This window comes from Micromesistius poutassou (assembly GCF_964030765.1).
Source record: "Micromesistius poutassou genome assembly, chromosome: 12".
Classification (NCBI taxonomy): domain Eukaryota; kingdom Metazoa; phylum Chordata; class Actinopteri; order Gadiformes; family Gadidae; genus Micromesistius; species Micromesistius poutassou.
The window spans coordinates 12358476-12371288 of NC_140282.1; the positions used below are offsets into that span (position 1 = coordinate 12358476).

General features: G+C 41.7%; 2 protein-coding genes across 5 annotated transcripts; both read left to right on the forward strand.

The window, feature by feature from the left end:
- Positions 1-1705: 1705 nt before the first annotated feature.
- Positions 1706-6649, forward strand: LOC311356378 (adhesion G protein-coupled receptor G3-like). Of its 4 annotated transcripts, none has more exons than XM_084476144.1 (12): positions 1706-1785; positions 2235-2295; positions 2963-3056; positions 3300-3419; positions 3805-3960; positions 4089-4137; positions 4468-4559; positions 4925-5043; positions 5233-5504; positions 5705-5816; positions 5927-6255; positions 6369-6649. In XM_084476144.1, exons 1-12 carry the CDS (start codon positions 1728-1730, stop codon positions 6482-6484), a joined length of 1578 nt encoding a protein of 525 aa, XP_084332270.1. In that variant the 5' UTR covers positions 1706-1727; the 3' UTR covers positions 6485-6649. The 4 variants fall into 4 exon arrangements, with proteins under 4 accessions (XP_084332270.1, XP_084332271.1, XP_084332272.1 ...); XM_084476145.1 differs by having other exon boundaries at positions 3354-3419; XM_084476146.1 differs by lacking the exon at positions 2235-2295 and having other exon boundaries at positions 1716-1785; positions 2971-3056.
- Positions 6650-6780: 131 nt separating this feature from the next.
- Positions 6781-12501, forward strand: slc7a6os (solute carrier family 7 member 6 opposite strand). Its single transcript, XM_084476224.1, has 5 exons — positions 6781-6991; positions 8075-8431; positions 9919-10125; positions 10817-10949; positions 11537-12501. Exons 1-5 carry the CDS (start codon positions 6803-6805, stop codon positions 11674-11676), a joined length of 1026 nt encoding a protein of 341 aa, XP_084332350.1. The 5' UTR covers positions 6781-6802; the 3' UTR covers positions 11677-12501.
- The last annotated feature ends 312 nt before the right edge of the window (positions 12502-12813 follow it).

The window sequence follows — 12813 nt, forward strand, 5'->3', positions numbered from 1 at the left end:
TTTCTTCTTCAATTGTACGTTCAACAATGTTTACTACTTTAAAATACATGTTATTTTTAGCTGTATCTCAGTATAAGGTGTGTGTTTGTGTTGTATCTCACAAGCATAAACAGGCCACAAACTCCCAGGTGCCTTAAGAAAATATGTTAATGCTTTGGCCTAATTAGCTCCCTGTATCTCTATGCCACATAGATGGACATGGCGATACATGTATTAAAAGCACTGCGTAAATGACTGTAGTTGTAGAGTTCCCACCACCTGTGAAACAAGTGGTGGGAACCACAGGCCTCGCACCCACAGGTCCTCAAATGAGAATGCCATTCAACATTGCATATAGAGTCTTATGCATACTAATAGAGAAAATGGGGGAAATATTTTTTCAAGCACAATTCATTCCAAAAAATGCTCCTCCCCCCTCCCCCTGGCCATCCATTGGCTCTTGGCCAGATAACAGGTAAAACATCAACTATACTATGGCCTCCGAGAGACTCGAGTGGTAGGATGTATCGTCGGCCTTCTGCTGGGTCATCGTACCTGCTTCACCCTGGGTTGAGTTCCCGGTCTGCTTTTAAGATGTCCGCCCGGGCTTTTCCACCCTCCGGCCAGGTGTTCTCCATCGGGCTGATTGCGTGGAGTGAAGATGTGCTCACTGCCGCCGGCTAGTGGATGGCGATGGTACACACCGTCCACCACTAGCCCACGGTTCCCCCTGGTGGGGAGCGGGTTGCCACAACCTGTATTAAGTATATATCACCAGCCTAAACAAGAATAAAGTGTAATCTCAACTAAACATGAACACACTATAATATCACAACACTTAACATTTTTAAAAAGTAAAGTATGATCTCACCACTCTAAAGATGAATAATGATGACATTTAAAGGCGTTGTGGGATCCGTGAGTGCTGTTCAGGACCAAAAGAACCTCAGCCCGCCCCCCCACCCCCCCCCAATGCGTAAGATAAGTGACAATCAGTATTACTATGTCATCCACCGAGAGCCGGGGATCGATATCAGTTGGTTTAATTTACTTTACGTTGATGGGAAACATCTCTCTGATCTCTCATATCTCTACTTTCATACAATACAGGAGAATGTTTCAGAAGCATGAAATGTGAAACTTCCTGTTTGAATGTTAAGTGTGGCAAGACAGAAAGACATCAGATGTCAGCATTTTGTGAGTGTTGTCATGTTTCCTTGGGTGGGAGATGATGGGATAGAGTAACACTTGATTAATCCTGAAGAAAATGAAAAGAAAATGAACGCAGCAAATTACAGAAATAGAGAAAGAAAGAGTGCATATCAAGCCATAATAGCAATAGCCCTTATGATGAAAATCATAAAGATTGTGTGCAGGATTGCTTGTCATTTCGTTCAAATATAAAATATACTCCAAACACTTTATTTTCGGTTTTTTGAATGTTTTGAATGTACGTTTAGATTTAAAGGCTAACAAAAATGGTTTTACATACATTAGGATTTAATTATGAACTAACAAGATTTTAAAAGCAATATTGTAGGCTATATATGGTCACTATGTTTATACATATCCTAGTGGACATTTGGGAGAAAAAAAAACGTGTATCACATGTTGAGCATGAGATATCTGATCCCGCCCCAACAGAAACCAAACTGTCTGTGACATGATGTTAGAGAAGTGACAAAAGGAAAGACAGATTTTCAGAATAGCAGAAGTCAGTATAGGCTGAACAGAAACAGCTTGAAGAGATGGCTCCACTTATAGTGTTGCTCATCTTATTGAGAATATCTACAGTTCAAACACAAGGTGAGTTATTCCAAAATATGTTAAATGTTATCATTTACAAAATATGTAAATTGTGTGTGTGTGTGTGTGTGTGTGTGTGTGTGTGTGTGTGTGTGTGTGTGTGTGTGTGTGTGTGTGTGTGTGTGTGTGTTTGTGTGGAGCGAGCCGATACTGTATATTTGTTGAGCAAGTAGGAAGTATTACGAAGTAGGAAGATTTGCATCTTGGCTGCGGCAATGAATGAATAGAAGATAGGGTCTATGTGTGTCTTGTATTTAAATAGCATAAATATTTTATATTTGTATCTTATTTAATAATTTGATATAGGCTACATGTATATAGATCGTTGTATTATTTTAGATATATTTATAATTGCAATAACCCAGGCAAAAGTGAAGGCATGATCCTAACCCTGTGTTGGAGTATGTTCTTACATTAGGCTACTTTATTTTGTCTCAACATTGTCGTAGAAACCTACTGTCAAAAAGTTCTGGACGACTGTCACAATAATCCAGGAGATAGCTTTGCAAGGTAGGCCTAATGAGTTTACACACTACACATACATCTAGCACGGCAATGTTTAGATGTAATAAATAACAAATTGTAAACAATCTCAGTGAAGACAAGTAAAGTAGGCCTATTATTACAGACAGCCATGGGCAGGTTGTTGCGCTGAAGCGATAGTGTATTTTAAATCTGCTTCAAACGTTTTAAAGAGAAGGAGCAACAGAAGAGAGGATCGACGATTTTGAACGATAAAAAATGTGAAAATGTGAAAAATTTGTGAATCGCTTAATATCCATGTGGATATCATTTTACAAGGCCCAACTACAACTTAGCCTATAGGCCTATTGTGGATTGCGTTAGGCTACATGAAATGCGAATCATATTTTGTGGGTTGTGCATAATAAAGTCAAATAAAAACTGTGGAACTGTGACTGCCCTGATTAGTCAGAAATTAGCCGGGAGCGGAGCAGCATAAAATCGAAATTATTGTCAATCAGAGGCAGGCGTATTCTCACAGTGCATTTCATTCACTAAACAGCTGACGGATCGTAATCATGCTATGAATTTGTAGGCCTACCTATACAACCTTTAAAGTCATTCTCAATTCCCTCAAGATCATGTTGCTCAAAGAAGGGATAATTTGATGGATGACAATCGGACACGGTAGATTGATACAGTACTGTGTCGGTAGGTGTTTAGATGACGGAATGCGTACTTGTATGCCACCTCGAGGACGAAACATATTGCCGGACTTCATACACGAGCGTGTCGACATATCTCAGCAGGTGAGCCACCGCTATTCTCTCATACACGCACAAACACACTCACCCACACAAACAAATGTATACACACCAACAAACTTAGAGTTACATAAACACTGACACACACACACTCTCTCTCTCTCTCTCTCTCTCTCTCTCTCTCTCTCTCTCTCTCTCTCTCTCTCTCTCTCTCACACACGCACACACGCACATACACGCACACCCTAATGTGCGTGTCTTTGAAATGATTATCATCATTATCATTAGGTTGAAAGGATTCTGACGAAGCACAACGTTAAGATTCCCTTATCGGTTCTGCAGAGCAGCCAGAAGGACAGGAACAAAACGCTCTTAGTCATCACTCTGGTCAATAGTTCCAATTTCCGGGTCAGTCCAGTCTTCTTTAATTTCTATTTTATTTATTTTTTCCTTTTTTTTAACTCTAATTGTCGATTTCTAGCTTATAAACACCATATTGGGCTTGTAGACCTGTTAAATTACATCCTGTTCCTTGTGTTGTTTATATCTACTCATAAATCTCCATTGAAACTGCATAGATTTTATCTGTAACAGCACTTCCTCAACTTTGTAGTCAAACTGTAATGACATTACTGTCGCTGCATGTGTGTCACAACGCTAATCCAGAAGAAAATGATGAAGATATCAAGAAAACAACAATATTATGATCCATTTTACTCCAAATTGCTTCTGATGTTGAGTGATGTGCTTGACCCCCTGTAATCATCTCTCTAATCAATCTATCTTCTTGCAGGAGAAGAAGGTTAGGAGTCGGCTCAGTCTCGCAGAGTCTCATAATCGTAATAATCGTATTATTTTGGGAGGCTTAGTGCTGATGGTGAAGGTAGGCCAGAAAGCATTGAGTAACCTGGCCGAACCCATCCAGCTTGCCTTCAAAAATAACCACTCGGTAAGCTTTGTAGATACATGGATGGATGGATGTATAGAGGGCTATATTTATATACAATTATGGTAAAATACTAGTATATACATATATATATATAAATATATGTGTGTACATGTATATGTGTCTTTCAGGCTGAAGACGGGACATGTGTGTTCTGGAAAGAAGTGCAAATAGGAAATGGTGGGCCCACCAACAATAAATAATCAACATTTAAGCTGACTGTATGATCCACAGAATCCTACGTACAAATATAAAAATTATATACGAATAATGTGTGTGTGTGTGTGTGTGTGTGTGTGTGTGTGTGTGTGTGTGTGTGTGTGTGTGTGTGTGTGTGTGTGTGTGTGTGTGTGTGTGTGTGCCCTATTATGGTTGTGTTTGTGTATGTATGTGTGTGTGTGTGTGTGTGTGTGTGTGTGTGTGTGTGTGTGTGTGTGTGTGTGTGTGTGTGTGTGTGTGTGTGTGTGTGTGTGTGTGTGTGTGTGTGTGTGTGTGTGTGTCTGTGGGTAGGGCGCTGGAGCGAAGAAGGCTGTCATACCATTGTGGGAAACGACAAATTTATTTGCAGCTGTGACCACCTCAGCTTCTTTGCAGTGCTTGTGGTAAAACAATTTATCTTCAATAGTCATTAACATAGTTTAGATGAGTAGTTTTATACAACCCATGTAAACCGTAGCATACAATAAAGCTAATTATTAATAAAATATAATTAGAAATATAAATGACAGGTACTGATAAAAATAGTAATACAAAAAAAATTAAATAAAATTACATTATCTGTATTTACAATAGTATATGAACGATAATAATACTGTTGTATCATTCAGAATAATCAAAAAACTTTGTGTGACTTTTTGTCTACTAACAAGCGGTTAAGTGAAGAATCAAGCACTTGGAGTGAGGTTATTAAACTATGTCAATAAATAAATCAAAAAGTGTGTTTTTGTCTCCCATCTTGTACTTTCAGAATCCAAAGGTGTCGGTCAACAGAAAAACTGCCGTCAACCTGAGCTTCATCACCGCTGGTGGATCTGCTCTCTCAGTCATCTGCAGCCTCCTCAGCCTCATCATCTACGCCTGTCTACAGTACGGAGTTGCTTAAACCTTTGATCAAATGCTTGAGTTGAAATGCATTAGTATCATAATATCCTATATAAAATGTTATTAATCTTAGTATTTTTAACAATTATTTAGATATGACACTATCCTGCCAACGGAAACACATATAGATATGTCGAATAAATCTTGCATAATGTACTCCAACTTCATTCCCAGACACCGACGTCCAGACAAGTCCATCGGTGTCCACATGCAACTCACTGGGGCCATTCTCTGCCTGCATCTCAGCTTCCTGCTTGGCTGTCTGTGGGCCTGGCTGGAGGGGGGTGGATGGGCATGCAAGGTCTTTGGGGCTCTGTTGCACTGGTCTTTATTGGGCACCTGGACCTGGATGGCCATTGAGGGCTTCCACCTCTACATCCTATTGGTCAGAGTGTTCAACGTCTACATCAGGAAGTATCTGCTCAAACTCAGCCTGGTAGGATGGGGTGAGTGCAGTGATCTTATAATGACAGTGATGATAGGATTTTACTGATTTAGTTTACTAGTATATTAAAATCTATATATTAAAGCATAGAACAACAAATATCTGTCACGTCAGAACCGTGGTATATCTTACATCAGGACAGCAGCTTGTGTTGTTGAATCCGAAATGTGCAACTCTTTTTTTATTTCTTCCTCAATGAAGGTGTTCCTACAGTGATAGTGGTGACGTGTGGATTTTTGGACGTCTACGGGGAACACATCACACCCCACACACCACAAATCCACGACCGCACCAGCAACACAACTTCTCAAATGTAAGGCTTAGCATCTTAGCATCAAAGGCTTAGCATCAACACAAAGTGTCATTCCTAACTATGACACGAACAATGGGACATTTTCTCATTCGCTTATTTCTGAAATGTAGCTGCTGGATCAAGAATATGGATGGGATATCACCCATCTACATCTTGATGTGGACCTACATGGGCCTGATGCTGCTGTTTAATTCAGCCATGCTGGCTGTGGTGGTGGCGAAGCTGTGGACCATGAGGAGAACCACTATGGGCTTCAGCAGAGGGATGTCCAGTAGCGATAATAAGTGGAAACTGGACAAGGAGAAGCGCTCAAGATTGTGCAAGGATCTTGCTACAGTGATGGGCCTCAGTTGTATGTTGGGCTTAGCCTGGAGTTCTTCCTCTATAACCTACTATGATTCTGGTTTGTACCTGTTCACCATACTCAACTCTCTGCAAGGTTAGTCTCACCTTTACTATATCTACATTACAGAAATAACAATTTGAAAAAAAGGTTATGGAATTTTAAATGTACCTACATTGAAAATAAGGAATTATACATTTTATTCACAGGTGTATTCATGTTCCTGTGGTCCCTGGCTCTAACTTTCAAGTCTCATTCAGAAAATGATTCCTCTGCCCAAGATTCTGCCACAAAGAAGACCATGGAGACCAGCTTTAATAGTTAACAAGTGTTATACCATAAATTTGTCATCGTAAACACTCTTGGCCTGCATCAGGTCTTTTTGTTCAAATCAGATAAGAATGTTCTGGACAGTAATAATTTACTTCTAACCTATGTTATGCATGAAGTTATATACAAATAATAATGAATGATTTTGATATATATGTGTGTGTATGATTAAATAAACAAAACAAAACATTGACGTCACAGATCTTTGGCCACACCCCCATGTTGTATTTCTTTCGCGACATACGTTGCCTTTTTTACGGCAAGCAGAAAGACAGCGTCACAACACATAGCGAGAGACAGAGAGGCGAGCAACATGGACCCAAACACGACGATCCTGCGAGTGAAGAGAAAGCGGGGAACGGATCCCGCCGACGCTCTTTTGTTGGCATGCAAGCGCATCCGACCAGAGAGCTCCCAGACCCCGGGGGAAACGGTGCCGGAGCCCGGTGAAGCCGAGGTGGACAACACGGTCTTCAAACTCGTGGCGACTGTAGCGACCCAGGTGAGCAGGAGGGAGGCCCCTTGGTTCAGAAAACGCCACCACGTCGTTAGCTTTAGGAAGACATCCGTGGCTTTGTTTGGGAAAGACCATGTTTAAACGGTATACAAATGTTTGAGACGTTTTGCGCCGTTCGTGGTCCCCCCTGTTTAAAGTCTCATTGTGCTGGGTGGCGGACTCTTTAGCTAGCGTCCATAAGCGCTAACGCTGTTAGCTTTTCTCATTAGCCTTTTTCCTTCTGTAGAGAGCTTTTTCTTTTAGGTGTCGACATTCCTCGGTCCTCCATAAAGTCGATTCCTTAATATCTATATAAATATAGATATATCTCTGTATATAAAGAAGGTAAATCGTGCATTTTACCAAACATTTTAAATGGACACTCATAGATAAAAAAAAACAAAAACAAAGAACAAAGCTAAACAAAGCTCAATTATTGAGTTTTCTGAGAAATTAACACATTTTTAATCCGTCATTATTCAATGCTTAACTGATTACATATACATGTAAGTTAAATATTTAGAAAACCTTTTATCTGCATACAGTCACACGAGGTTGTCTGATTGGCTGACGATGCTGTCATCATTTTGTATTTGGTAACCTGGATCTCGATCTGGATTTTGTCCAGTATACCTGTGCGTTTCTATTACTCCCCGGAGAAGGAAGAAGTAAAATAAACATGGCAGATTATGCATTTTTGGCAGCCTATTTCACACAAAAACCATTGAAAACATTTGTCATAGTTAACTAATAATGACTTTACGTTCAGTTTGAATGTATACGAATGATTTGATGACTGCATATATAATTGACCTTTTTATATTGTTTATATCATAACAATGTGAATGCGATGGGATTTGCTAAGTCATCAATACGTTGCGCTCACAGAAACTCTAGAAATATTATAAAATGTGTGATGACCAGCTCAATTTCAAGTCTAATAGTAAAACATTAATGTCATCGATTTTAATCGGGAGAAATGAACGTGATTCAGATTAAAAAAATCAATTCAAATTCAAAAAAACATTCAAAATAAGAATAAATAAATGGGGAAGGATGCCTAACATGTCACGGTGTGATTCCTCTCAGGATGCCCCGGTCCAGGCGCAGGTGCGTGAGGCGCTGGCCCGCCCCCGCGTGGCCCACGCCCTGCGGCCCTCTGCCACCAGCTCTCAGCGCATTGTCGGAGACCTGCGCAGTGCCAAGTGGAGCACCCGGCGGGAGGAGCGCTACCGCATCCTCTCCAGCCACCGCGCTGGACTGTCGGCCGCAGAGGGCCGGCCCGCGGAGCTCGTGGGCCGCGGGAATGAAGACGACGACGGCGGCGACAACGACCCCACCGCCGCTGACGGCGAGAAGCTGAAGGAGAAGGCCTGGGCTCTGGGGAAGCTGCAGGTGGTGGACCTGCTGTGTGAGCATGCTGAGGACCAGGGGAAGCCGGACAAGGTGAGCTCACGGGAGGATACCACTGGGCCTGGTCGCGTTTCTGCATTTTACTCTCTTTATCCTATCAGTGTTTTTTTCTGAACGGAAGGAGATGTTTTTAAAGAGACCATAGGGTGTCTTAACCTAGTCTCCCTCTGGTGTCTAAATTAGATTGTTGGCTGATCCAGACATTACAAAAAACGACAGCAGTGAGATTCTACCCCCAAACTGTAGTTGTGAATTACCTTTGTGTGTGTATTAGGTAGCGTTGCACCGATTGATGATCCTGATCAGCCGATCATATTATTGGCTCAAAATGGCTTGATCGGAGAACCCCAAAAGCGCTAATCAAAAAAGCAGATCACGTGAAGTGAAATAATCATCAAAGCGGATCGTGCCTGTGGCAGCACGAGTTCTCCTGTCTACATCATTGTGCTACACGGCCAGGATTTCCCGGGTCACTTTAAACATGGCAAAGGAGGCAGTTTTACGTTGTCGTTTACTGATAACATGCATAACTCATGTACACCTAGATAAGTATCCCATGTGCCATGCGCTTTACCCTACAGACAACAACAGTCTGCGCACAGGCACATTTCAGTACCGTATATAGAGCAGTATGCGTGCAGGCACATTTCAGTACCGTATATGAGAGGAACAGTCTGCAGAGGCTTTGGTGAACGCATTTAGCGGCATGTTTCAGTCAAGGGCGATCCAAAAATAAAGAGTATTGCAACAGAAACTGGTGCTTGCCACCTATCCAGATTTTAGATAACAGATATGGAAGATAAAAAAAGTGCAAACATATCCTGTCTATTCATTATTCTATAGACCATAAGTATTTAAAAAGAGCAAGACTTGTTGGCAAATTGCATATTAGACAGAGCATTGTAGGCTAGACAATGTCATACATGCTACAATGACCTCTATCAACAGCATCTCAGCTTTAGGTTTGTTTTACTATTATTGTAATTAGTTTGACATATACTGTATGCCCCAGTGAAATGTTATGACAGTATGAAAAAACAGATGCTGCCCAAGCCTTATAGATTCCAATCCGTTCATTATCATAGGGGCCATTAGTATTTAAACCTAGCAAGAATTATCTGAGCAGACAAATATTAGACACAGTATTGGAGGCTAGACAATTTCATTCATGATGGGATGCCTTCTGTCACCAGCATCTCAGCTTTGTACAAAAATAACTTAATATACTGTATACCCTGGTGTGTGTGTGTGTGTGTGTGTGTGTGTGTGTGTGTGTGTGTGTGTGTGTGTGTGTGTGTGTGTGTGTGTGTGTGTGTGTGTGTGTGTTGTGTAAACAATTTTGATTATACTAAGCTTATGCAACTCGAGCACCTAATTACTAATACATTTCTCATACAATCAAAATAATATACATATTTGCAAGGTTACGCCTAGATTGCGATTATTTTTTTAGTTATTAGTTGTGTTAGCCTGTTAATTGTTGTTTAGTCGTTTACCCGCTTTGCGTGTTTCCCTCCCAGAATGTGTCGCCGGACCCCGAGGTCATCCTCTGCAACAACATGAAGATGCTCCGGGAGCGCCTGAGCGTGTCCGGCGAGGGCCTGGGAGCGGAGCACCGCGAGCAGGAGAACGACTACGTCTACGACCTCTACTACCAGGAGACGGCCCAGCCCGGCTGGATCCAGGACATCCTGTCCGTCCGGGCCTACGCCGACGAGGGAGAACTGGTGTGTGGACGGACGGGCGGACGGACACAGACAGACGGGTGGATGGATGGGCGGATGGATGGCTAGTTGGAATGATGGACGAGTGGATGGCTTGCTAGCTGGACGGAGGGATGGACAGGCGGGTGGATGAGTGGTGAATTTGGTGCCATCTGGAATGAGTGGAGTGAGTGTCCCGAGTATTTGAGTTCATAAAACGTGCGGTCGGTTTTAAACCAATGCAGAAATGCTTAAGTCTGCTGTTTTTTTCATTTTTGAGGCTTTTATTTTCTTAATTTTCTTGCAAATGTTTGTCGTTTGACTTAAATTGGCTAAAATATCTAGGCATTGACAGTAGAAATATTAAAACGACAAAAAGTATAAACAAATTATTTTGGTACAACGTATGAAATTGGATGCATCTTCAACCCCAATCGGAGTAATGTGTTCGAAAAGCCAATTAACACTAGCTGTTCATTAAGCCATAGACTAACAGAACATTACTTTGAGAGGGTATAATACCCTCTACTATGTACCCTTAACTATGTAACTATGTACCCTTGCAAATTAAACTGTTATATATTTATCCCCCCCCCCCCCCCCCCCGCGATGACGGCAGACACGGCAAACAGTCAAAACCACAGTGGTGTCAGTTTGAAGGCGTGATGGGGAACATGAAGCCGATAGACGCTTAACTGTCTCCCGTCCTCTCCAGGTGCCCGACCTGGTGGTCAACGAGGAGCAGGTGTACGAAGACGAGGATGACGAGAACGACGAGGGCAACTGGAGGAACGACTACCCGGACAGCGACAACGACGGCGACAGCGATCGAGAGGAGCGCTACGTCGGTACGTGGGGTTTGGCTCACTTCCTCATGTGGCTTGATTGTCATATTATGCTTGATGAATCGTACCCGTTAGTATGTCTGAGATAGTAATCATCTACTTTATAAATATTATTTTCACACAATCTTTTGGGGAAGTAAATCGTTTGGTTGTAGAGCAGTAGCGTAGAGCAGCTTCCTTCTTGTATCACACAGTTGTGCACAAGAAAAAGTTTTCGATTGACAGAAATAAGGGTGGAAAAGGCTTTTGGTCCAGTACTTCTGATCCCTGGATCTGTTCCAGAGGTACTGGCTTGGTTCGATTCATAATATCCGCAGAATGATCAGGATGCCTTATCCCTACCTGTTCCTTTTGACGTGTATCTGAAGTCACAGACGGTCGTTTAAATGCAAGTGTCTGCTTATGACAAAATGGAAAACATTGATACCACGCTTCCACTTCCTCTGGCCGACCACAGGCATGACTCGAGTCACAACAGTCAGACAGTCATAACGGTTGCTTCAGCAGACTGGTGTTGTCCGTTCTGTCATCTTGGGCCATGCACTGCATGGTGGGCCCTGTGTAACCCAGAGTGCTCGTGGTATTTATAGGTTACTGGGAGGAGGAGCACTCCTACAGCAGTAGGAGCTGGGAGAACTACCAGAGGCAGGTGCTACGGGAGCTTGGTGGCCATGGCGACAAACAAGACGAAGACGATGACGAAGACGATGACAAGTGTGACTCTAATTGATCTCAGTGTGTGCCTGCCCCCCTCCCCCCCCGCCTCCGTTTCCATCAGTGGATGTTCCTGGCACCTTTTCTTCTGAAATAACACCTTTTCTACTCTTTCTGTGAATTTTGTTTTTTTTTATGTCAGACATAACATGACATAACGAACGATGTGTAGCACTTTGTGTGTTGAAAATGTAACTTGAAAAACAAAAAAAGCCAAATGAAGTACTGTAAGAAAGTGTCCTAAGCAAATTGTATGCCAGAAACCGATGTTTGCAGAACTACCACTTTAAATGACCTGTGTGCAAAAAGTGGGTGACAGTTGCACTATCGTGCGCTATGTGACGATAACGGAAGCAGTTGGAAGAGCAATGCATTTTATTTAACAACCTGACCGGCTATACTTTTCCCTCTTCTACACCGATGGAAAAAGAGTAAGGGTGTTATTTCAAAGAAAGGGTCCACAGTGTCTTAAATGTATGGTGGAGTGAAATTTGTGTGTGCGTGTGTGATTTGTGTGTGAAGTTGAAGTGTGTTAGATTTGTTGCACATTAGCGTGGTATGCCTTGTATGCTTTGTGCAGTTAAACACTTAAGTTAGTGAGAAGTCATGGGCCACGCCTGTTTGCAGTTTAAGGTGTTATGGCCGTTTTTGTGCATGGTGGTGTGTGCGTGTGTAAATGTAAGCGTGGGGTAGATTGTGCATTTATGAAAGTGTGGTGCAGTTTATTTTTAACATTCCCTTTGTTGATGTTTGGGTTGCTCTCTGAATGCTTGTTGGATTAAATAACTTTTTTTTTGTAAATATGTAGATGTGTATAAAAACAAAGCTTTCAAAATAAACGTAAAACATTTCAACCTGTCATTGTTAATCTTTGGATACATCTGCTTAAAATATGATTTACCAATTCAAATTTTACATGTGTTTTAAATTAATGAGTTGGCCCAGATTGTTTCAGTCCAAAACGTGGAGACGTTATTGAATGGAATTAAAATTTGAATAGGCCCCCTCTATAGGGGAAAGTAATAATGATCCAAACAAGGATGGATTAAAGTTGGTTTAATTGCATTAAATACAAATTTGGCCAATACATACAATCTCAGTTGATTACAAAGAGTGAAGACAAACACAATTGCATAATTGAAAGTATGCTAAA

Bases quoted from the DNA above. Each gene is read 5' to 3' on its own strand.
- LOC311356378 (XM_084476144.1), top strand. From the start codon at position 1,728: ATGGCTCCACTTATAGTGTTGCTCATCTTATTGAGAATATCTACAGTT. The intron at 1,786-2,234 runs GTGAGTTATTCC...ACATTGTCGTAG, and splicing joins ATCTACAGTTCAAACACAAG to AAACCTACTGTCAAAAAGTT. The intron at 5,505-5,704 runs GTGAGTGCAGTG...TCCTCAATGAAG, and splicing joins ACTCAGCCTGGTAGGATGGG to GTGTTCCTACAGTGATAGTG.
- slc7a6os (XM_084476224.1), top strand. From the start codon at position 6,803: ATGGACCCAAACACGACGATCCTGCGAGTGAAGAGAAAGCGGGGAACG. The intron at 8,432-9,918 runs GTGAGCTCACGG...TTTCCCTCCCAG, and splicing joins ACCAGGGGAAGCCGGACAAG to AATGTGTCGCCGGACCCCGA. The intron at 10,126-10,816 runs GTGTGTGGACGG...CGTCCTCTCCAG, and splicing joins ACGCCGACGAGGGAGAACTG to GTGCCCGACCTGGTGGTCAA.